The sequence below is a fragment of the Poromitra crassiceps genome (genome assembly GCF_964638095.1).
Source record: "Poromitra crassiceps genome assembly, chromosome: 3".
NCBI lineage: Eukaryota > Metazoa > Chordata > Actinopteri > Beryciformes > Melamphaidae > Poromitra > Poromitra crassiceps.
Genome location: NC_139625.1, coordinates 10,941,863 through 10,966,441, shown reverse-complemented (window position 1 = coordinate 10,966,441; position 24,579 = coordinate 10,941,863). Strand labels below are relative to the sequence as shown.

At 43.4% G+C, this 24,579-nt stretch overlaps 1 protein-coding gene across 3 annotated transcripts; it reads left to right on the top strand.

The window, feature by feature from the left end:
* Positions 1–283: 283 nt before the first annotated feature.
* rpp30 (ribonuclease P/MRP 30 subunit) lies at positions 284–20,440 on the top strand. Of its 3 annotated transcripts, none has more exons than XM_083634413.1 (12): positions 284–412; positions 3,501–3,559; positions 3,844–3,900; positions 5,662–5,727; positions 8,202–8,273; positions 8,796–8,882; positions 9,091–9,207; positions 10,699–10,728; positions 14,091–14,156; positions 14,972–15,100; positions 18,774–18,863; positions 19,320–20,440. In XM_083634413.1, the coding sequence occupies exons 1-12, from the start codon at positions 325–327 to the stop codon at positions 19,479–19,481; spliced, it is 1,023 nt and encodes a 340-aa protein (XP_083490539.1). In that variant the 5' UTR covers positions 284–324; the 3' UTR covers positions 19,482–20,440. The 3 variants fall into 3 exon arrangements, with proteins under 3 accessions (XP_083490539.1, XP_083490538.1, XP_083490540.1); XM_083634412.1 differs by having other exon boundaries at positions 8,796–8,885; XM_083634414.1 differs by having other exon boundaries at positions 8,796–8,885; positions 14,091–14,128; positions 15,021–15,100; positions 19,320–19,478.
* Positions 20,441–24,579: the final 4,139 nt, after the last annotated feature.

Here is a 24,579-nt window from a genome sequence, read left to right as displayed (position 1 = left end):
AAGAAGAAGAAGAAGAAGAAGAAGAAGAAGAAGAAGAAGAAGAAGAAGAAGAAGAAGAAGAAGAAGAAGAAGAAGAAGAAGAAGAAGAAGAAGAAGAAGAAGAAGAAGAAGAAGAAGAAGAAGAAGAAGAAGAAGAAGAAGAAGAAGAAGAAGAAGAAGAAGAAGTGCACGTCCCATGAGGCTGTGCGACTGCATTGTAGAAACTACAAAATCCCAGTAGGTGGCGATGATGCACCAAAAGCTGTTTGCCAACCGCCGTAAGACCCGCGAAGAAGATGAAGAAGAAGGCTGTGCGGCTCCACATGTCCCTGCCTCTCCTGCATCATGTCTGTGTTTATGGATCTTAACGTGAGCTCGAGCCCTGCCACAGACAGCCACAGATTGCAGCGCGTCATACAGACCGCCGCCAGCCGTGAGTATGTGTGTGTGTGTGTGTGTGTGTGTGTGTGTGTGTGTGTGTGTGTGTGTGTGTGTGTGTGTGTGTGTGTGTGTGTGTGTGTGTGTGTGTGTGTGTGTGTGTGTGTGTGTGTGTGTGTGTGTGTGTGTGTGTGTGTGTGTGTGTGTGTGTGTGTGTGTGCGCGCGTGCGTGCGTGCTAAGGCTATCTCTCTCAGCTAGCTCGCTATATACGGCTGCTAACGTGACTTAGGCTATTATAGGTTATCATGTTTGAGTTAATTGTTGAGATAAGTCGATAATTGTTTGAGTTAGTCTCGCTTCAGACTCTCCGGTGGTTAGTTGAGGGTTTCTCTGCTCTTTCTGATGTTGAGTGCAGATTGAACTGTATTGAGCTGTACTCCAAACTCCATTCAGAAATCTGTCGCGTTTTGGCTTCTTCTCCAAACGTGTTAGAAGAACAAAGTGTGACACGGCTGTACAAATTATGAGGGGCAGGGAAGAATCGGCGTGTAAATAAGCATTCTTATTTTGAAGCGTTAAGAGAGAGATAACTACTACTGTATGTTGACTGGTCGGTGGAGTTGATGAGTTCAGATCCCCTCTGTTTTTCACCAAACTCCATTCAGAAAGCTGTCACTTTTACGCTTCTCTACTTTAACGTGTGTGTGTGTGTGTGTGTGTGTGTGTGTGGGGGGGGGGTTACAGTACTGTGTACTAACCAAACTATTATGAATCGGCCGGCGTGTATGATGGATGGTAAGCTTATTTAACATTTCATAGGCCAATGGTTTTCAAAGTGGGGGCCGGGGACCGCCAGGGGGCACTAGGGGGGCCTCAGCAAATTAATGGAAATGCTTTAAAAAAATCTTTATTGTGAAGGAAATTATTCACTTATAACACTACAGTATACTAAATAAATAATATATTTTTTATAATTATAATTGTATAGTTATATTTAGTGTAGTATTAACCCTTGTACCCTGCAGGCGCGGAATCCTCAAACTCACGTTGGTCCATCTGATGGACCTTAACGGGAATACTGTACTAATTTATAAATATTAATTTAAATTTTTAAATTTTTGACTGTTTATAATTCATTGGTAACTTCTTCCCTAATACCTCATACCAACATTTCATACCTATTCGAATTTTAACCCCTCAAATGCCAGTGTACAGTAAGTACAGTAAAAAAAAAAAAAGTACATAAAAAAAAAGTGATTTTTTTTTTTCATTTCCATAAAGACAAACTGGCTTTGGGTCTGATATTATGGGCAGGTTGGGGTGTTTTACAAAAGTCACCACTGCAAGATGCCTAGTATCAAAGATTCGCAGGCATGATGTCACAATAGCTATGACATCACTAGCCTATGACATCATCAGTGATGTCATGAGATTATTTTTTGTCAATAATATGTCACTGATGACATTACTGATGATGTCACAGACATTGTGACATCATCAGTGGGTTTTTGTATTTTTTGTGATTTTTTGTAAAAATAGTATTTTTTCATATTTTGAGCCAAAAATCCAAAAAGCGCAAGTTTTGGACTACCAGCCATTTTCCCCAAAAAACACAAACGAGCTTTAGTCCAGCATCTATCCTGGTCTAAAGGCTTCAAATCAGTAGTGTGGACTGTCAAATTCAGTTTTATAATATTTTCCCATCTTTGGCATAGGAATCAGTTTTTTTTACATTTCATGTAAACTGTATGGAATTGATTGCTATGCCAAAACTGGGGGAATATGGGGAAATAGGCAAACACATTAGAAACTACAATTTTAACCGCTTGAGTCAAGGTGAGATGTGTAACATCAAGGAAATAATGATTTTTTGAAAAATTTGCTGGAAGTAAAAAAAAAATGTTCTTTTTGTGCAAAATTAACATTGAAATCAATGGGACAACTATGCAATGGACTTTGAGACCATGTAACTCCCCCAAAATTTCTACCAACTCCAAGGTTAGATATTAAGGTCAAAGTTCAAGGTATTTGGTCCAGGATGCCCGCTGAAATAAATGAAATAAATTAATTTTGTGAAAATTTGCTGGGAGTACCAATAGAGTGGTTTCAATGGAAGTCAATGGGTCCATCAGATGGACCAACGCGAGATTGAGGAGTATTTTTGAAAATAGGTCTTAGGATCGTATAAATTTGATAACTATGATTGATTTTTGTCAAATACCCCCAAAAAAATACCTAGCCTTAGTTTAAGACCATATACTCAAAAAATGCCGAAACGGCCCATACGCGAATGCAGGAAAAGTCCATCAGATGGACTAGGAGGGTACAAGTGTTTTAACAAATATAATTGAATCCTTTCCTTCCACATACAAATCATATTTGCCATGCCCACCTGTCTTAATTGTCTGCCAGTCATCATCACATTCATTGTCATTTCCCCCTGGTGTACAGTAGTCTGACTCTGGAACAATGTTTATAATGGAAAACAGAAAAGAAAAGATTTGAGATACAAATGTAATTACTAGGCTATTACATTAATAAAAGTAAGGACATATATTCTGAGGTTGGATGGAAGTGACTTTTGACATTTTCAATAGTATTGTCAATTTTAAAGACATCTTGCAATGGGTGGGGGGTGGGGGAGGGGGGGCGGCGGCCAAAGGCTAATGCTATTTGGGGGGCCTTGGCATGCAAAAGTTTGGGAACCCCCTGTCATCGGTAGACTGGTGTGTGTGTGTGTGTGTGTGTGTGGGGGGGGTGGATACTGCTGTAATATTTGTTACAGCGTAACAGATATTTGCAATTGCGTAGCACCACTCAATCCTAAAACTAAATATGGAGCTTAATCCCAGATCAAATGTCTATTAAAGGGCCAGTATTCATTATTGTAATACTATGTTGAAATATGTCACATCCACAAGCACAATGACAGAAGCTAATGCAGGAAGTTTAGTTGGTTGATCAACTTGTTGGTTAGGCGTAAAGACAGGTGTAAAACCCTGCATTTTATATTTTCCATGTCAGAAGCTGTTTTTTAATATGATTAATTGATCGTTAACATGACCAATTCATTGATTAAGGAAATTGATCAACATTTGCATCCCTATCACTAACCAGGCTCCGCCTCCTCTCCTCCCTGCAGTGGGATACTCGACAGTGGCCATAAACTACGTGTTCCAACCCACCGGCAGGAAGAAGCAGGTGAGGAGACGCACTGCATGCTGGGAAGGTTGTGGGCATAGCTGTGATGAGTGTCATTGAAGAGAGCCAACGGAAGTCCGAAATGCTTGATTGTCACGTGACATGCATATTATTACACTACCTGGGTGGTATACAGCACATTTCAGCTGTACTTGCAATATATCTCAATATGTATTGTATCACCATGTATTGTGATTCAAGCGTATGGTGACCCATGTATTGTGATGATACGTATCGTATCGTGAGGTCCTTGTCATTACCCAGCCCTCTGTCTCTGTTCTCAGGAGTTCCCCAAACCCACTGCAGTCTCGGAGCTGTTTGACCAGCTGCCCATAGTCCAGGTACCATGAAGATGTAACCCTAACATAGTCCAGGTACCATGAAGATATAACCCTAACATAGTCCAGGTACCATGAAGATGGCAGGGTTCCCACGGGGCCTTGAAACCCTTGAAAGTTTGTTTGAATTTAAGAAAAGAGGAAAAATCAAGGCCTTGAAAGTTTTTGACAATAGACATAGTTATTGATAGAATTCTGTTATATCACCACACGGCCATTTTGGTAGGAAAACAACAGGTGACTGTGATCAATTAACAGGCGATTACAAATCAAGTGACACTTACAGCCAATGAGCTGTGTGTATTGTAGCGCCATATTGGTAGGAAAAAGGCTTGTGACATCATCGGAATACTATGAATACATGGGCCATTGAAAGTGCTTGATTTGATATATTTTGTGTAAGAATAGAAACTGAAGTCCTATAGATATTTACTCAATAAGCTAGGTTCAAACGGCTGTCTGTCTATCTGTGTGTCTCACCTGCCTCCAGAAAGCTTACAACACATGACGTGCAGGAGGGACTGAAGTCACATGATGCAGGTTCAACAGCCAGAGAGCTAACATTAAGCTAACCTTCAGCTATGCAGGTTAAATAGCCAGAGAGCTAACGTTAAGCTAACCTTCAGCTATGCTGGGAAAATGTAAAAATTCTGTGTTGTAACAGTAATTAACCTTGATGATCTGTGTCTCAAACTGTGCTGTGTTGGGTCCTTGAATGGGAGGGAATTGGGCCTGGAAAGTCCTTGAATTTAATGTTTAGAAAGGTGTGGGAACCCTGAGATGATGACGATGGCTATTTCATATTTCAAATGTTTCTGGATATTCAACAGGTTTTGTCTTGTGTCGTATGAAAAATTACAAAGTTGTAAAGTTTAAATACATATTTATTCCAGAGAACAATTTGAGGTAGCAGATCTTTATCACACAGGATCACAGCTGGTAGATATCTCCCCCTAGTGAGAGCAGCTTACAGCAGTGGTTCTCAAATGGGGGTCTGTGGCACTTTGCCAGGGGGTCTGCGAAAAGTTTTCAGGAAAATAAAAATAAAACCCCTTTTTTTTGTGTGTGTGCAAAAGCTTCATAGTTCAACGAAAATATTTTTCTAAAATGCTTCATGGATTACATTCTAATCTAACAAACCTATCAATTTACAAGTCAAGCATGTTACCGTGGAAACAATTAACCTTAGCCCAAAATCACAATCAGAATGAGGGGGTCCCCGGTATATTTTCTATCTTGTAAGGGGTCCTTGGCTGAATAACATTTGAGAACCTCTGGCTTACAGTATTTATAGTAAGGGGGTGGGGATGAAGTGAATTCAAAGCTTACAACACCAGCTATAGTGCCACCTACAGACTGGAGGCTAACTGTCTTAAAATGCAATCCTCACCACACTTGTATTACAAACCTCCCTCCCTCCCCCCCTCTCCCCCTTCTCTCTCCCCCTCTCTCTCCCCATCTGCCCCCCTATCTCCCCTGTCTCTGTCCCCCTCTGTCTCTCTCCCCCTCTCTCTCTCCCCATCTACCTTCTATCTCCCCCTATGCCCCTCTCTCTCTCCCTTCTCCCCCCCCCCTCTGTCTCTCTCCCCCGTCTCTTTCCCCATCTGCCCCCCTATCTCCCCTGTCTCTGTCCCCCTCTGTCTCTCTCTATCCCCATCTACCTCCTATCTCCCCCTATGCCCCTCTCTCTCTCCCTTCTCTCCCCCCCCCTCTGTCTCTCTCCCCCGTCTCTCTCCCCATCTGCACCACCCCCCACTCTCTCAGGGTCGGTCCAGGCCTATCAGAGTGCTGAACAGACTGACCATCGTGGTGTCAGACTCCGGTCACTTTGTGAGTCTCTGATCCTCTTCCGAAGCCCGTCAACCTCACTGTTGAACCCATTCCTTCAACACCAGGGTCACATGTTCAGTTCAAAGAGTCGTTATAGAGAGCCGCAGAAACGAGTCCGGAAATCATCGATGCTAACAGTCCCGGTTCTTCACTGTTTTTGCCTATGGGAGTTTTGAATGGGTTTTTGGCGCGATGCTTCTAATAATCTCTCTGGGCAACGCTGGCTTAATCAAACGCGAACCAGTGTTTAGTAATATCATCTTCACACACGAGGACCACTTTTACGAGTTTTGAAGCTTTTACGTGGCGTTAAAAGGGCGGCTAGCTAGCAAACGGCTAAATGAGACTACACTCTTGAGTCGATGGGGATATATACGTCAATAACGTCACCACTTCAAAGGACGAACACGGAAATTATCTTTCCCTCGCCTGGTTCAGCCCCGTTCAGCCCGGGGTAATCAGTGCACACATCAACAACAGTCCAGGTTGAGTGCTGACGTGACGTGGAAGCCTATGCGACAGTGTGTAGTTCTGAATTAGCTTAGCTCGAGCTTTTTACTTCTAGGGCTCGCATTTACGCTACAAAACTCATGAAAGTGGTCCTCATGTGTGAAGATTATCCGACTGAACTCTGGTTCGCGTTTGATTAATCTTGCGTTGCCCAGAGACCGTATTTGAAGCATCGCGGCAAAAACCCATTCAAAAATCCCATAGACAGAAACAGTGAAGAACCAGGAAGTCCGGGACTTCCGCGTTCTGACTACAAAAATACGTCATCCCTGCGGCTCGCTATTGGCATGAAATAGCGGTGTGCATGTTGTATAGAGCCAATCACCGTGACGTTGCGTCAACAACAACAGGTCCCTTCCGGGGAGATATCACAAACTTGTTTATTGTTTCATTTCTGTCGTCATTTTCAGCCGTAAATTAGAACATTAAAGATGTATACCTGAGTTAAACACGGTGGCGCGACCTATCTGACGTTTGCTTATTCTATTCACTGTGTTGATATGCCAAACCAAACCTACCCAATGTGACATCTCACCGCTGGTCGCACGAACTGCGAGTTTTGGGTGAATTCAAGCTCGTAATTGCTTTTCTTCTGTGGCCCAACAGGGTCAACGAGGTCTCCAAACTAACACGAGTGAACGTGTTGTTAATGAATGAGATATGAAGGCATCAAACCTGCATTTTACACTGAACCTTTTTCTCTTTCTCTCGGTTGTTACCCTATAGACCCTTTTCATGGGGGGCATTTTGTGTCGAAAAGGCAGGGTAACTAACCACAGGTGCAAGCAAAACACTAATGAGTTTTTATTTTTATTATTATTATTATTATTATTATTATTATTATTATTATTATTATTATTGTTATTATTATTATTATTTAGGTTTTTCGAGATCTTTCCCCCATTTTCTCCCCAATTGTACTTGGAAAATTGTTCCCCCTGCCAAAGAACTTTTATGGAAAGAAATGACAGCTCCATATTGCCCCATTGCAACATCAGCGCCCAGCAGCCTCCGCCATTTTTTATTTTTGGAAGCGTGACAGCGCCAAAAGAACCTCGCACAGGCTCGCAGTGGTCAGCTGCGGTAGCGCTGGCCCCTATAATCAGCCTCTCTAAACAGTAACTCAATGGGAGAACACTCTAAACTTTGGGGATTCACACCTTTCCCGGGCGTACTGCAAATCTTGATTGAAGTGGTGTAGTGCAGGGATGTAAAACAACAACCATATTGTGGAAACTAAGCAAAATTTTTCGTTTTCTTTGTTTAGTTTTTTCAAGATAAATACCTAATGAAAAGGACCCGAGGTTCAACTCCCGTTGAGTTACTGTTTAGAGAGGCTGATTATAGGGGCCAGCGCTACCGCAGCTGACCACTGCGAGGCGCTTTCTGTTTCCAAAAATGGCCGGAGTGTCGTCTCTTTCCTTCCACGCTCTTTGCCCCTGCTGCCCCGGTCGCCGCTCTTAGCCTAGCACCCGGCTTCCTCCGAGACGTGCGCAGTAGCCAGCCAGTGATCGCGCAGCTCGCAGATCACAGACCAATAGCAGGTGGCGCTGCGGCTCTTTCTCGTGCAAATTCACGTCTCTTCTGGCTCCAAATAGCCAAGATGGCGACGGTGAAAAGGCAAACCTCAAGGCTTCAAAACGTGAGCCCCAAAAAAAACAATGGGTGACATCACGCGAGCTGCGTCCATATGTTCATACAGGCTATGCTCTCTGCACTCAACATGAGCACAGCACGTTGCAAAAACAACTTCAGAGTCAATCTTTCATTTATAAAGTTTCTCCTTTGCTGAAAAATCTAAAAAATCTTGGAAAACCTGTTTCTGTAGACTGTCACAATTTATATGCCAGTTGAAATGTTCAGTAAAATAATCGCAACGTGATTATTTTAGGATTTAATTGTGTGTGTGTGTGTGTGTGTGTGTGTGTGTGTGTGTGTGTGTGTGCGCGTGCGTGTGTGTGCAGAGGAAGGATGTTCCAGAGTATCGCTGCTTTGACCTGCTGGCTGTCCAACCCACCACTGAGAAACTCTTTCATGTGAGCACGCACACACACACACACACGCGCACACAGCACACGCACACAGCACACACACACAGCACACACACAGTCTTGAACCTGCAGAAACCGTGGTTGTCTGGAGTCCCGGGTTGTGTGGAAAATAAGAACACTCCGCTCCGGGTATTTACTCCTGCCGACCGTGGACTGTACACGAGAAGGCCAAGGATTGGCCTGTACACAGAGCAAAATAACAGCCCTACGCTGCCCCCTATTGTATGTAGCTAGATATCACATCTGACAGGCAACACATTTTCATTCGCTAGACTTTTAGCTTGCTGCATATTGAAAACCTTTTCTCCTCATATTTTTCCCAGCCGGCTTTGGCACTGTGGAAAACACTATTAGGCGCTGCACCTAAGTATTATAATGACATGGAAAACCCTGCAATTTCGAAATGTATGTGAACAAATGGTTGTGTGTGTGTGTGTGTGTGTGTGTGTGTGTGTGTGTGTTTGTGTGTGTGTGTGTGTGTGTGTGTGTGTGTGTGTGTGTGTGCAGGCGGCCTGTACGATGTTTGATGTTGACATCATCTGCATCACAGTGACAGAGAAGCTTCCCTTCTTCTTCAAGAGAGCGCCGGTCAACGTGGTCAGACACTTCTTTATTCTTATTATCAAAAATATTCTTTTTCATAATAATAATTATTATTAGTATTATTGTTGATATTATTATTGTAATTGTGTGGTTTTTGTCTTCCGTTGGTCGTGTCAGATATCCATCCATCCATCCATCCATATTCTGTCTGTGTCTCTCTCTCGCTCTGTCTCTGTGTGTCTGGGTGTCTCTCTCTCAGGCAGTGGAGCGTGGCCTGGTGTTTGAGGTGTGTTATGTCCCCTCCATCAGAGACTCCACCATGAGGCGCTACAGCATCGCCAACGCCGTCAGTCTGGTGGAGACCTGCAAGGGCAAGGTGAGACTGACTCTACTGGCCTTTACTGGACTCTACTGGACTCCACTGGGTTCATTGACTGTATAAAAGATGGACGTCATGTAGGGCTGCACAACATATGGTTTCAGCATCGTCATTGCAATGTGTGCATGCGCAACAGTCACATGGCAGGACGCTTTATACATGACGACTAATGCCGCGTTCGATTATAAGTGGGATGTGGCAAGTTGCCAGTTGCTACTAGCAAAAATCAAATAAAACGCCACTATAACTCGGAGATCCTACCCGCAAACTTGGGTATGATTTCTCAACCCCCAGTAGCTCCCACCGCGTCATTTGACGTCATTTCAAGATGGCCACGCATGTTGTTTACAAACATCAAACTTTTATCAGATTGAATGAAACGCGTCATTTTGCGTCATGTTACTTGCTACTTCCCAGTGCAATCTCGAACGCAAATAGGTCGGATATGACGCGTTGGCCACTTGCCACTTGCCAGCTCCTACCATAAACGAATGCAGCACAATGTACAAGAGAAGACTGTCTGGTATAACATCATGTACTCTGATCTAAGGGTTTGGTAACAAGCTTTGTACTAAGAGTCCGGACCATTGACATATAATGTGGACAACCCATCTCCACTTGCTACCGGTATAAAAAGTGAAGCCAAAATACACCAGATCAGAGCGCTGCGATCCTCCTCTGGGTGACGTAATTTTGGGACTAGAGTCTGTGCAGTAGTCACCACTCACCGGTAGATGGAACTGCAGTGTCGTTTTCCTGCCCCCTCCCAGCTCCTGAACTTTTTACGCAACCGTAGCTGGTTCCATCTTTCCGTAGTAGCTAGTGGCTGTCTGTGGGCTCCCGGCTCCGCATCACATCAGTCTTATGGAATATTGGGGAGCCGCAATAAGGGGGAGAAGGGCTTGGGGAGGCGGGACTGAAGTTGTTCTGAAAATAAGTGTCTTATTCCAGCTAACTGTATTGGTTGTACTCTGCTATGAATGGCGATACATGCACCCTGTTTGCAAAGAGCCGCTAACGTTAGCACCGCTGGCTTGGCCATACAAACAAGTGATAACCTTTAGCTGGAATGAAGTAGGCTAATGAAAACATATTTTCAGAACTTAACAGGTGGTCCACCTTCCTAGTTCCATAGTTATTTGACGATATAATCATACCCCCTTATGATGTCATGATTGACATCTGTGACAGCCACTCTCAAACCTCTGTCATACGGCGGCACGGCTGAGGGGGCGCTGTCCATCCCACCGCCCGACTCTACTGCGCAGACTCCTCCTCCAAATGACGTCACACAAGCAAGATACACGAGAGATTTTAGCTTCACTTTTGCATAGCGGTAGGAAGTGGAGACGCATCGTCCCATCTTTTAAACAGTCAGTGGTGCCTGGTCTTATTTATGTTTGTTCTAACATATTATCCACATCTAACTAACCTGGGCAAATAAAGGTGAAATAAAGGTTGAGTAAATGTTGTGTTCCTCTCTTGCAGAATGTGATCCTGTCGAGCGGAGCGGAGCAGGTTAGTCTGAGTCTGAAAAAGCTGTCGGATGAAAAACCAGTTTCAAGGGGTTTCACATCAGACGCGCAATTGCAGTATTGCGCAGAGCAAGGCCATTGTTTTCAAGCCAAAAGTGTGGCACAGCACCTTGATTTTTCGCCAGGTTGAGCGGCAAAAGTTCAACTATATTGAACTTTGACCCCCAAATACGCTGACCTCTACATTTTACACCACAGACCCCTATTTGATAAGATTTTGTCCCGGGGTCCCCCATCTGATTAAGACTTTTGCTTTTAGATGTTTTATTACGAATGTTTTTTTTTTTTTATTTTTTTTTTATTTTTTTTTTTATTGTCACTCCATGGTAAGTATCACGTGTGAAATTCTTGTGCTGTGGACTCCGTTTACAACATAGTGCAAATAGTACAAATATAACAGGGCATATGGGTGCAAAAACAACAAGAGACACAACAAGCAATAAGGCAGTATAGTGATAAGACAAGTCAGAGACAGTGGCATATTCACTGCACATAGGTGCACGTGTCGGGTGCATACTTTACACGTGCTTAAACATTTTAAATTCTGCGTATTTGACATACAGGTGCAAATAACATATTCCTTATTAAACATACAATTAAACTCATGTTGATATTTTATTTTCAACCTTTCTGAACAACATACGAACAAGACAAACAAACCGGGTCAGACACAGGAAAACAAAAGAAAAGAAAAACATAGGGGGGGGAAACGCATATTATCAACATTCAGTATTAACTCATTGAGTGCCAGCCACTTTTGGAGAACGGACGCTCCCAGTGCCAGAGTTTCAGAGCTTTTTTCAGTGATTTCTCGAGGCCCACAGAATATTGTGTGATATTACTATGTAAACAATGAACACGCAAAAAGAACGATGAGACTCTTTTCTATCATCAGCAAAAACAGGTTTATTGATATCATTTTCCGTTCTTTAGTTATCAGCCGGAGAAGATAGCTTGATTTAACAAAAAAGAGCAGTTTTTTTCTAGAAGCTGAGATAATGGCCCTTTTGTGAAATTAAACATTTCAAACACATCACTGACTCTGAAGCTAATTTTCTGATGTAGTCACACGTCAAAAATAATTTCCTTCAATAAAACAGTGAAGGCCAGGGAATTTTGTTTGGCAGAATAATATTTTTAGCTGCAACCAGCAGCGCTGGCCCCTGCGTGTGCTGCTGGTTGCAGCTTCTTGCTGATCTTGATTTGCTGCTGGTGGGCATCGGATATTCTGGCTTGCGTTTGCCAACCCTGTCCTGCTGCCTGGGTCTGTCTGGGTCAGTGTTGTGTGCTGCTCTGCGTGCCCCCCCCCCCCCCCCGCCCCGCCTCGCCTCAACTGCACACTCCTCCTTATGGGAGGTGGCTCTCTGCTGGGTTTGCTCTGCACTGTGAAGGGTGCGCGTCGGCGACATCCAGCTTTTTCCGCGTGTGTTTGTCACCGGCTACTACTGTATGCTTCCAGTTGAGAATAATAACGGCTGATCATGCGAATGGGCTGTCGGCGACAGCCTGTCGCAGCGGACATGGAGGAGCTCAATTGTGGGAGCAGATTGGCTGCTGCCTGCTGCAGGCACATCTAACGTTAAAACGCTTCATGCATATCGATGCATACGGATGCGATGCGATTTCCGTTTCCCCAACGACTTATTCTCTGTTTTTCTCTGCCTTTCTGTTAACCTGGAGAGCACTGTCGCCACCTAAGGGTTCTGTAAAATAGGTTATAGACCTCCAATAGCTATAATATTTGTACAGGAGAGGCAGAAGGCTTTGATCGACGCCCCACCGTCAAAAAACGCAATTGACGAACATGTCCGTCCTTGGCACTCTACGTTACTATTTGAAATGACGAACATGTCCGTCCATGGCACTCAATGAGTTAAGTCGTGCTACCACTCTCCTAAGGGGACATTCACACCAAAAGCGTATTTCTTTCAGTCAGAACGCTATGAAAATCATGTTGAGAGTGCTTCCATTGTGCACAAAACACAGCTCACGGAGTGGTTTTTTTGCGCTCAGTTTGTTTTCCCCTGCAGTCGCGTGCAGTACAGATCAGAACACAACGACCATACGGACGGTAGCCAGTAGTGATGCGCGGGTCAGGGTTTTTTAAGGCCCGCCCCAACCCAACCCGTCATTGGAGCCAGCCCGCCCCGCCCAGCCTGTTAAAATATCTGAAAATTCCGAACCCAGCCCACAACGGCCAATTTAATGTCAATGTCTCCGGACTCAGGAGGAGCACAGCAGAGCTTCCAATGTGTGAAAAGTAGCTAATAACTCTGTCTCTCTCCCCTCTCTCTCTCTCTCACACACACACACACAGACACTCACATGCTGCCTGCGCGACAACAGTTGTAGCCTACTGCTCTGGATGAGTTGCGCTGCTGCTTTCATGTCGGTCTTTCTTCAATTAATCCATGGTCTTCAGATAGCGCGACTACGCTTCCCCAAAGTGCGGATGGCGTGACCGCAGTGTTTCAAATGGAGGTAGCAGGTAGAGGTAGGCACTAGACAGGCTACAGAAACAGTTCTTATTCTTCCCCATTTCTTATAATTACCTCATGTGCTCTCAATTGGCCATGTTGCAGTAGTAGGCTACTAAACGTAGTAGTGCAGCAGGTGCGCACACGGCTTGCAGATACGGCCAGACTCGCTGTCTGATTTCTTTTAATTACCTCATGCGCTCTCAATTGTTCACAGCCTACTCACGTTGCAGTAAATTTGACAAATAGATCACAGTCGAGTCCACAACAGAAAATCTGCGGTGGCATTAGTTTTATGGACACTTCAAATAATAATAACAGCGAATAGCCTAATCCTTCCAAAATGTCTGTTTTGAGAGCACATAGGCTACCTCATTGAAGAGTTTCTTTACTCAATGTAGGCTATAGAGAGTGCAGCAGGAGTCTGTCTGATTGTGTGCAGGCCTACGTGTGTGAGAGAGAGTTCACGTCTTAAGGTTAATTACTCTGCGTGTTTCACTGCTCTAAATTATTTAATAATGTTGCTTTGTCACGTTCTGAGCCTGCCCCGCCCGCACCCGCGATATTTTCATAATTTGCCAACCCAGCCCGCCTGCGGGGTGGTCCCCGGGCACTGGAAAGAAATAGCGACCACTGCTCCTGGCCTGCCCCCCGGAGGAAAGGACAAGCCTGGATGGGTCAAATGCAGAGGACATATTTCACCGGCCACCGTCAGCATGAGTGTGTGTTGTGGCCGCATGCATGTGTTGTAGTGTGTTCGTGTGACAATAAAGACGGGCTTCCGTCTGAAATCGTGTTTTGTTAGCACTGTTAGCATCATTAGCATTTCTCATTGAAATTGAGTGTCTCTGTCTCTCTTTCTCCCCAGCCTCTGGAGCTCAGAGGCCCTTATGACATCGCCAACCTGTATCCTTCTGTTTGGTCTGTCAGTACTGTATGTGTAATTATTTATATTTTTACATATATATATATACTGTATTTCAGGAGAAGTACTACACTACCCACTATGTAATATCGATCTTTTTATTGGTGGAGCTCGCTGTATGGTCATCTGTGATTGCTGACCTGTACTCATTTCCCTCTCTGGCTGTTCTGTCTCTGGCTCGGCTATACGAACGTAGCTCACAGCTTGCTTAGTAAAGGGCTAAAACCACCAATGAGCCACGACCGATATATTATCAAAGCTGTTACGAGTCACGCTGCTTTTAACGCCGGCACCCGTTTTGAAATCCATTACCCGGTTCGTTCACATTAATGCACGGAATTGAGCCTTATCTACAATAACGTTAGCGATTGAGCTAATAGTCTAATGGCGGCCGCTCATACCGCTCGTCCCAACCACTGCCGCTCAGAGTGCTCTCATTGGCTGAAATGCTCAATCAGTCGCTCAATCAGATGAGTAGTTTCTTCACTCTTACGATATAATATCTACACAGTCTTGTCCGCAGCACTCCCACCCGCCCCCCATTATCCAATGTTTTTTCAACTCTGAATCAAATGTTTTACGGTCCCGTTTCTGTCTCAGGCCGGTTGGCTTGGTTCCAGGCTTAAAACTCTTAGAAGGATTTTTCGAAACGTAATGGAGAAATACTCTTACCAGAACCCAAGGTGACGTCACGTTGTCACGTGACTGTTGAGCTCTATAGAGGTTTGATGGTATGTTTTATGTTACATGATGTGCTGCCTGTCACATATGGTTGTTGATGTTCTTCATATTCTTTTATGCTCTTTGTGAAAACAAATTCCCAGAGGGACATTAAAGCTTTCATTCATTCATTCATCCTGAACGCTGACTCAGCGGTCTGCTGTTTGGACTGTCAGAGCAAAACGCCAAAGAAGCAGTGTCCTCCACCTGCCGGTCTGCTCTGCTGCACGCAGGTAACACATACACACATACTACTATAGTAACACTACTATTACTTCAGGTAACACATACACACATACTACTATACTAACAGAATACTCTGCTCTGCTCTGCTCCACGCAGGTAACACATACACACATACTACTATACTAACACTACTATTACTTCAGGTAACACATACACACATACTACTATACTAACACTACTATTACTTCAGCTAACACATACACACATACTACTATACTAACAGAATACTCTGCTCTGCTCTGCTGCACGCAGGTAACACATACACACATACTACTATACTAACACTACTATTACTTCAGGTAACACATACACACATACTACTATACTAACAGAATACTCTGCTCTGCTGCACGCAGGTAACACATACACACATACTACTATACTAACACTACTAGGGATGCACCGATCGATCGGCACGTGACCGGAAATGGCCGATTTTCACGTGATCGGCCTCGATCGGTGATCTGCGCCGGTCACTCTAAATAGCCGATTCTGTGAGCCGATTTTCACATGACGTGCGCGCACCCCAAAGCACCGAGACAGGCACCCAGCCACCACACCACACACGCCAGCATACCTTCCTCGTTGTGGTTTTTTTCACCGTCAGTGAAGTAGACAAATCTCGCAGTTTGTCACATGCAAGTCGAAAATAAGCCGTGGAGACAGAGATGCGGCCGAGTCCCGCTCGGCTGGAGTCAAGTCTGAGCGGCTCGCTTCACCTCACTGGCCCCCCTCTCTCTGCTCTCTCTACCCGGGAAGCAGTGCTGCTGCACCCGGCCACAGTGCACAGCCGACTTGGCGAGGTGAACGCGAGCATTGTGTCCACCATTCCCCGACCTGCCTTTTCCATTCCACATCAGCGCTGGTGCCTCAGCCTGTCAGTCATGTTGTAACGTAGATACAGGAGAGACTATTTGTTTCGTATTACAAATAGAACGACGGACATAATAATAAAAATGCATCGGACTCACAAGTGTGCAAGGATTTCTGTGCGTGACGATATTTTTTCGGATGGCAGATAAAAATACGCATACCAAACTTCGGACTGTGTGTAAACTCCGCCTGATATTCAGACTGAAGATCGTTACTGTAACTCATAAACTCATTTCCCCTCTACTCAAGAGGACTGGTCTGGAGCCAGGCTATAAACTCCTTGTCCATGGATCATTTTGATGTTAGATAGCTGTGGGATATAGGCTATTGGATTTAATTTAATTTTTGTATTCATTGTATTTGCACAAAAAGCTCTGTCCAGTAGCCTAACCTGGAACACTTTTATTTTGAGATGTGTTTGAGTGAGATGGTCCTACTTCATGCAAATGATAAGATAAGATAAGATTATTTGGATCCCCATTAGATGTAAGAATTGTTCTATGAATCTTAATTTTCAAACAAAGTTACAAAAACGTTTGTGTAAGCTGTCAATTGTTGTTTTTAGAAAAAAAAATCGGAATCGGCAAAAATCGGTATCGGCAAGTCAGACTATTCAAAAATCGGAAATCGGAATCGGCCAAGAAAATGGCAATCGGTGCATCCCTAAACACTACTATTACTTCAGGTAACACATACACACATACTACTATACTAACAGAATACTGCAGAACTTTTGGGCAAACTCGGTAGAAAATATGGCCCAAGTCCGTCAGAAACAACAGCCAACAATGTGATTAATAATATTTTAATTTGAAATTGGTTAAATTGTGAAGATAAACAGGACCCTCTTTGCCATTCTTGTTGCTCACTTCCTGCATAGCTTGACAGTTCAGCGCGCCTAGACACTGAAAAATAGAACAGACGCCTAAACGATAAATGCAGCGCAGCGTAGGCGCAGCGAGAGCATGGCTTCAGCGCAGCGTGGCAGCGGTCTGTGTGAACGCTCTCATCTGCTAAATTTTATGCGTTGCTTATGCGTTGCTTAAAGGATGGGTTTTCCGTGGGGAATATGAATATATATTAAATCTCACGCCCCTAAGGTTTTCGAATCCGTTGAAATTTTTGAAATTGGAGGTTTACTCACAGAGATATCAACCGAAATCCACTCTGTGTGTGGGGGGGGGTGGTGGGGGGGAGGTGCGGGTGCGGGGACTCGAAATACTACATTTCCCACAATGCACTGGGCTCGCGTGGCCTTCGTTTTTATGCCCACCCCTCAGGCATTTGGCTGATATCAAACTCCAGTAGGTGGCGGTAATGCACATATATGTTTGCCAACCGCCATAAAACTCAAAGAAGAAGAAGAAGAAGGCTTCGACAATAATATATGGAGAGAAGAAGAAATAAATCGAAAATAAATCGAAAATAAATTGCCTCCAAATTGCACCACATTTAAACTGAAGTATATATGTCGGGAGATGTCTTCATAAAAAAAAATTCATGCATTTTAAGGCATTTTCGTAGGAGTTACGCGCATCTGATGTTGTAACTATTTTCTGTAAAAATGTGTAAAAACGGGTACATTGCTCAGCGTTGATTTCGTTACTTCAACCCACCTACTACTAGATGTAAAATTTGACGAGCTTTCCAATGCCGCCAGTCCCGTGTCGATTAGTGCTTCCGTTCCCGAGATAATGGTCTCTTTGCAAGGAACTATGGGAAGCTAATATTAGCTACAGCAGGCTAGGCGGTTGGAAAGATGGCTGCCTTTTGGTTTTTGTCAAGGCCTCTGAAGGGGCGTGGAGGACCTCTAGAGGCGGGACCATGGCCAACAACAGTTGTAGTTCATAGGTGCACGACTTCCGCAAGGCGGACTTAGGCCAGATGACGCGAAACGCGTCGGCTGGCCCAAAAAATATGTGAGAGATGCTTGATATCTCTGGGAGTGAAGCTCCAATTTCAAGAATTTCAACGGATTCGAAAACCTTAGGGGCGTGAGATTTAATATATATTCATATTCCCCACGGAAAACCCATCCTTTAAAGCGTGAACCCGCCGTAACACTACTGTCACTTCAGGTAACACATACTACTATACTAAACCTATTACTTCAGGTAACATACTATATACTAACACTACTATTACTTCAGGTAACACACACACACATACTACTCTATACTAACACTACTATTACTTCAGGTAACACACACACATACTACTCTATATACTAACACTACTATTACCTCAGGTAACACATACTACTCTATACTAACACCACTATTACTTCAGGTAACACTGAATATATTACTAATACTAATATAATGATTAACTAATAATATAGAGAGAGGAAGAATGACAGATTTCCTTGACGAATAAATGCTGCAGAACCTGATGGTGTAACCATGTTCACTACAGAGCTTCTGTGTGTCCAAAACGAGAGATACTGTATGTGATGCCATTGAAAAGCTGAGAAACTCTGACCTTTTAAAGCATGTGGATAGGATTAGCGGTTCAAAGGTTATTGAACATTTTAGAACGATAGCTATTTTTAGCTGTCACGGTCTTTGACGCAGCATTCTTTGCCAGCTCTCGCGGGCCACATAAATTGAAGTGCTGGGCCGGCGATTCAACCCGCAGGCCGTGAGTTCGACATGTGTAAAGGGAGTCTAATACTACAAGTAGTATTATTACCTTATTCTTATTAGTAGTAGTAGTAGTAGTAGTACTGTAGTAGTAGTAGTTATTATGGATCGATAAGTAATTTCACTCTTTCTCTCTTGTTGTCAGAGACCAGGAAAACGGCCAGTGGGATCATCTACACCACCAAGCTGTCCACAGGCTCCTCCCACCTGCAGGGGGCGGAGCTCCAGTCGGACGGTACGAAACCTCAGTTACCAGCTTCTCTCTATTGGGCAGCACGGGGCTGGCCAATTACACTGGCTGCAAAACAAAGTCTGATTGTATAGAAGTCAATGAGAAAATGACCCTCTTATTTCTCACTTGATTCATGACCTCAGTAAACACTTTCCTAATGAGTTAGTTTCTGGTCTCAATCACTAGTTTCAAGTCTTCTTTAAAACAGCTTAATGTTGATTTAGAGTAAATCATGGTCCCAGGTAGAGGACAATAGACGATAAAAGCAGACTTATGTTTTGGGGCGTGATTGACAGGTCGCCTGTCCAGTGATTGCGCAGCTCGCCAATCACAATCACACCAATAGCAGCCGGCGCTGCAGCTCTGTGGGGAAACCCCCTGGTCTCGTGTGAGCTGCAAGAAAGAAAAAATGGTGGATCAGTAGGTCGTCACTGAACCCGTTCTTCTCCTCTTCTTCAGAGCCCACGGCCGCTCCAGAGGAAGAGCAGCCTGCAGCCAAGAGAGCCAAGCCAGAGTAGAGCTGCTGGAGACACTGCATTATTTGATTGTTCCTTTTGGTTTTATTATGGGGTATTTCTTTTATATTCCTCAGTATGTATAATCTCTTATCTTGTTGTGTGAAGCACTTTGTAACTTTGTTTTGAGAAGTGCTATACAAATAAAGATTACTTACTTACTATACAAATAAAGATTACTTACTGTGTCAGCTGACATGTTACCATGGCGACAGCAGCATCTGGGCCGGTAAACCATCCACACCTGAAACGAGGCGCGGCGGCCATGCTGGATGTGCTGAAGGAGGAGACAGAACAGGAAGTGGAGACAGTGAGCTGATTTATGGCTCGACACTTTTAAAAAAAAAAGTAAAAAAAAAAGTAAGAGAGAGACTTGCAACATTTGTAATTTATGCTTTGGTGAACATTAGGTTCGTTTGACTGTTGAGACACAAGCCAACATTAAAGTTCCATGATGCAGAATAGTCTTCTCGACCACAGAGTAGTTATTGTTTAACCTACTGTAAAAAAAAAATCTCTGACCAAAAAAGATAGGGATAGTAAACATACAGTCTACTGTCCTGTAGATCTTTCCACCGACGTTTGCAGTGTAACATAGTGATATTCAGGGTATCGTGATCTCTTTCTACAGCGTCAATGCTATGCATCTTTGTATTCTTTCATTGAAGAATCATACAGGTGGCGATGCCAGTTTTTCATCTATATTTGCTACGACCTACGAACTAAGTTGAACTAATTCGAACAAGTACGATAAAGTCACAGACCAAAATACGACTATACCCAGTCACATTGTGCGACAAAATATGACAATATCCCTGACATAACCAAATCCTCCAGGTCTGCGACAGGCAAGGAAAGTCTGGAGACACTTTTTTCAGTTGAAAATAGGTCATTTCTGTCCAGAGAAACGTATCAAAGGTGTGGATGCCCTACCATAAATCAGCCTTGAATGTCTGTCTGATGTTTAAATATAAAGTGACATGCTTTTTTCTTTTGAGTACTTTTTTAGTTTATTTTGTCTGTTGACTCTTCTGTTGACAGACCTGAGTCTGATTAGTTTGTGAAAACCTCATAATATCAAATGATATAAATAAAATAAATTGTTCCAGCGTTCTGGTCTCACTGCCTGCTTCCTCACCTGTTTTTCTCACCAGCTTTCAACCGGTCCTGTCATATTGAAAAGACTCTGGTAGTTCTACTGAACTGAAATCAATTGAAACCTTTGACCGAAGCATAAATTACAAACTCTTATTTCTATCGATACTTTCAAAAGCATCATCAACTACGCCTGGAGTGTATCCTCGCCCCGTCTGTTGTCTACAATCAGTGGTTTTCAACCTTTTTACACCAAGTACCACCTCAGAAAGGACCAGCATATGAAAGTATAAGAGGGAGGGAGCCCCGCGTACCACGAGAACCACTGGTGTACATGTTTCGGTACAGTTGGTGTTCACAAGTGTTCTCAAGTGTTGCGTCCCCAGATCACTTTTTCAAGTGGTTTGCTCATGGTTCGCTCTTCCGCGCTTTGACACGGTGTAGTATTTAAAAGTCTAAAATCCAATAATCTGAATTAAGGCCTTACAATGTCTTAAATACGATTTTCTTACAAATGTATTATGAGTTAACATTACTTTTCTAAAGTTGTCTTAAAGTCGAGCTGAACCCAAAAATTACTTTTTATTTTATTTTAGTTCAAATACCTGGGTATTCAGTGCACCTATTTAATAATGTATGCACACACACAAAATCACAAAAATCTAATTTCTTCCAAGTTTTTCACAGTTCATTTTCCTAGATTACAGTAATCTACAGTTTGCTGACGTCACATTGCACTATCAAATTTCTACCCCATTTCAACCAATCATATCACGACATGGCAGCTGTCAATCAATTTTCATTTTGAGGAGAAAGTTCTGCAGGCAAAATGGCCATCTAGTGCCTGTAATCTGGCAGAATTTCTAGCCCATAAACTAACTAATAACTTGACCAATTGTATGTAACATACAAAATAAAGCAAACGGTAATGTCTACGAATGCAAAGACATGTAACTGGCTCGTTAAACTCGCATTCCAGGATAACGTTAACCTAAGGTAGCCTCGAGTCACCAGGCTCTCACGTGGGGGTCGCCCCTCAGAGATTCCAGGCACCCAGCACCCATGCATCGGATTGTCCGCTCCGCTCCACACGGAAGCAGCTGGCTGCCTGGTACTCGATTTAGGGGCAGAACATGCCAGGATTGGCCAATGCCAAATCCAGTCCCCAGAATTGCCAAATCAAATCATCGACACGCTATTTGCCCCGCCTCTCAACACTGTCATCTCGGACAAGATTTGTTTTCAGACTCTGAAAGGTCTCCGACCCTCGCGCTACTTGCATTCCGTTGGGTTCAGTTGGACTTTAACTTGTCTTGCTTTTAAATGTCTTTTTGGGAGAAAATTGTATTGATCACACTGTAACAAAATGGAGCGCACCCAGTTGTCAGACAGCTTGGAGCGTGATTGACAGGTCGCCTGTCCAGTAGTCACGCAGCTCGCAATCATTGACCAATAGCAGCTGGAGCTGCGGCTCTTGTCCAAATTCACACCACTTCTGGCTCCAAATAACCAACATGTCGATGGTGAAATTGCCAACCTCGAGGCTTCCAACCAATGGGTGACATCACGGTGGCTACGTCCATATTTATTATATGATCCATATGATCATGACATGATTACTTTACTGATTACTTGGTATCAAAAGTAGTTAGTTACGTTACTAGTTACTTTCGCTTACCCTCTTCCGAAACAGTCACGTACAGGCGTACAACCTGTTTAGCCAGTTCCTTTTAGAAATACTTTATTGGAACATTAACCTTACAGGAGAAGTCACCAATCAGCCAAACTTCATATTTTTGATTTATTTGCCTACCTAGGACAAAAAACCAATCACGTTCTGGCCTTGCAGTAGTCTCACATAGCCAGACAGTAGTTGTATAGGATACTTACCCCACCAGGCAGTGAGAGAAACGCCAAAATCGAGGGGGCGGAGTTTAGGGCACCTACGTCATCAAAGGGGCGTGGCTTCTTTTTTGTGAAAAGTCATTTTTTCACTACTTCCTCAAAGGGCACCTCTGTATTTCGCCCTGTGTAAATCATTTTCTTGTGAAAAGTGTTTTTTTCAGTACTTCTGCAAAGGGCACTTCTGTTTTTTAAATCACTTTTCTTGGAAAAAGCTTTATTCCACTTGTTCTCCAAAGGGCACTTCTGCATTTCCTCCATATCAGCTAGACCATCTTGTGGGTGTTGCAATGTTGTGCGCATCACACAGACAGCCTGACAGCGTGTATAAAGCCAACGGGTCAGCCAGAGCAAAGTTTTGATCTCGGCCAAAATGCATTTTGGCCCATTTTAGGATCTGAAACTAATATTTTGTTAACAGCGGAGACCATTTTCACTGTCTCAATCAATCTCTGACTCACCCCACCCCCAGGCTTCCAATGCCAGCCCATCCCACCCCATCCCCCACGTTTTATTTGTCTATTACCACGGCCGGTGTTCTGTCGATTTCACAATCGATTTCACAATCACCTCAGTTATAAATATAAACTTGTTTGTTTTTGACCGTCAAGCGGGTGTTCCCGGCAACAAGTAACACCCCTTGAAAGCTACGAATAGCGGCGAGATCAGGGGGCGTTCCCGGCAGCACGTAACGCCCCTTTGAAAGCTATGAATAGCTGCTTGCTCACGTATTTCTCTGACTCACCCATAGAGGTCCCACAGGTTCCCCCCTGACAACCATCCCACCCCATACCCGCTTATATGTATGTACAATACAATGTACAATGTATCCATCATTCAAATATTCCATAATTGCATGTTGTACATGCAAATATTCCATAATTGCATGTTGTGTAGGCTATCTTAGCTAGTATAGCCTACTAATGTATTCCCAAGGCTATTCTGTAGATTCCCTACGCGCAACACACACACACACACACACACACACACACACACACACACACACACACCCACCCACCCACCCACTCACACACACACACACACACACCCACCCACCCACCCACTCACACACACACACAGACAGACATATTCACAGCCAGCCCCCAAACACAGCCACAAACATAGCGCGCGTTAGATTGTGGGCAGGTTTTCTCATTGAAACATTCCAGATCACATCCCAGGTCACAGATTTTTCCCACTCTGGATCCAATTGTGACATCACCATGATGTTTTTTTGATAGGCTATAAGCCTATTAAGCTTTGAATTAAATATGATCAATACAGATTGAGGTTTCAATTTCAGGTTTGAATTGAAAACGAATGAATACAGACTGGTGTATGACTATGTCGTTTAACCGTCCCTCAAACAGACCAGAGTTCCCCCACTCTGGATCCAATTGTGATGTGACGTCGCATCACCATGATCATTTTGATCACTAGTGTGTTTCAACATTGTGTTTTTGGAGATTACTTAGGCTATATGCTACGCGATATTAGTTATCTGCAATGTTATGTGATGACTACTAGAGTTTGTACCCGTGTGAACTACATTGCTTTACGTTGTAAAATGTTATATGGCAGTAAAATGCCACTGAATGACCAAATTGATGCATTGATAAAAGTTAGTTTGTTGTTTATGCGTATGCAATAACGGATGCGTTATTATATTTACTGGAATACATACACACGCCAACCTATGTGCCCTATCAGAGTTCGTTACGTTATTGTACAGCATTTGGTTCAAACACAGCTGCATCACTATACGTGTGAGCGTAAGTATTAATGTTTTGCAACTTGTTTGTGTTGTACAGCATTTGGTTCAAACATATGGCGACATTGAATCAGTGTTAGCTTAGCGCTAGCTAGCTAGCATACACTACGATCTGTAGAATTGGCCTGGTCTTGGTCGATATGACCAAAAATTGATATAACGTTACAGTAGCATGGACCCCTCTCGTTTTTTATTACAGTTGAAGATTTCACAAATCTCAACCACTCTCAATCTTGGTACAACCCAGACCCCGGATATCCGCGACCTACGGGTATTATTTCAAAATATAGAATATGGAACGTGAACAAACATCTTAGTTTTATTTTTCGTATTTTTATATGATTATTTTAATAGTTACTAACTATATTATTATATAACTAACTAGTCCTCCTCACAGAATTGGTTAATTTACTGTGAGACTTTATGTTTTGTAGAC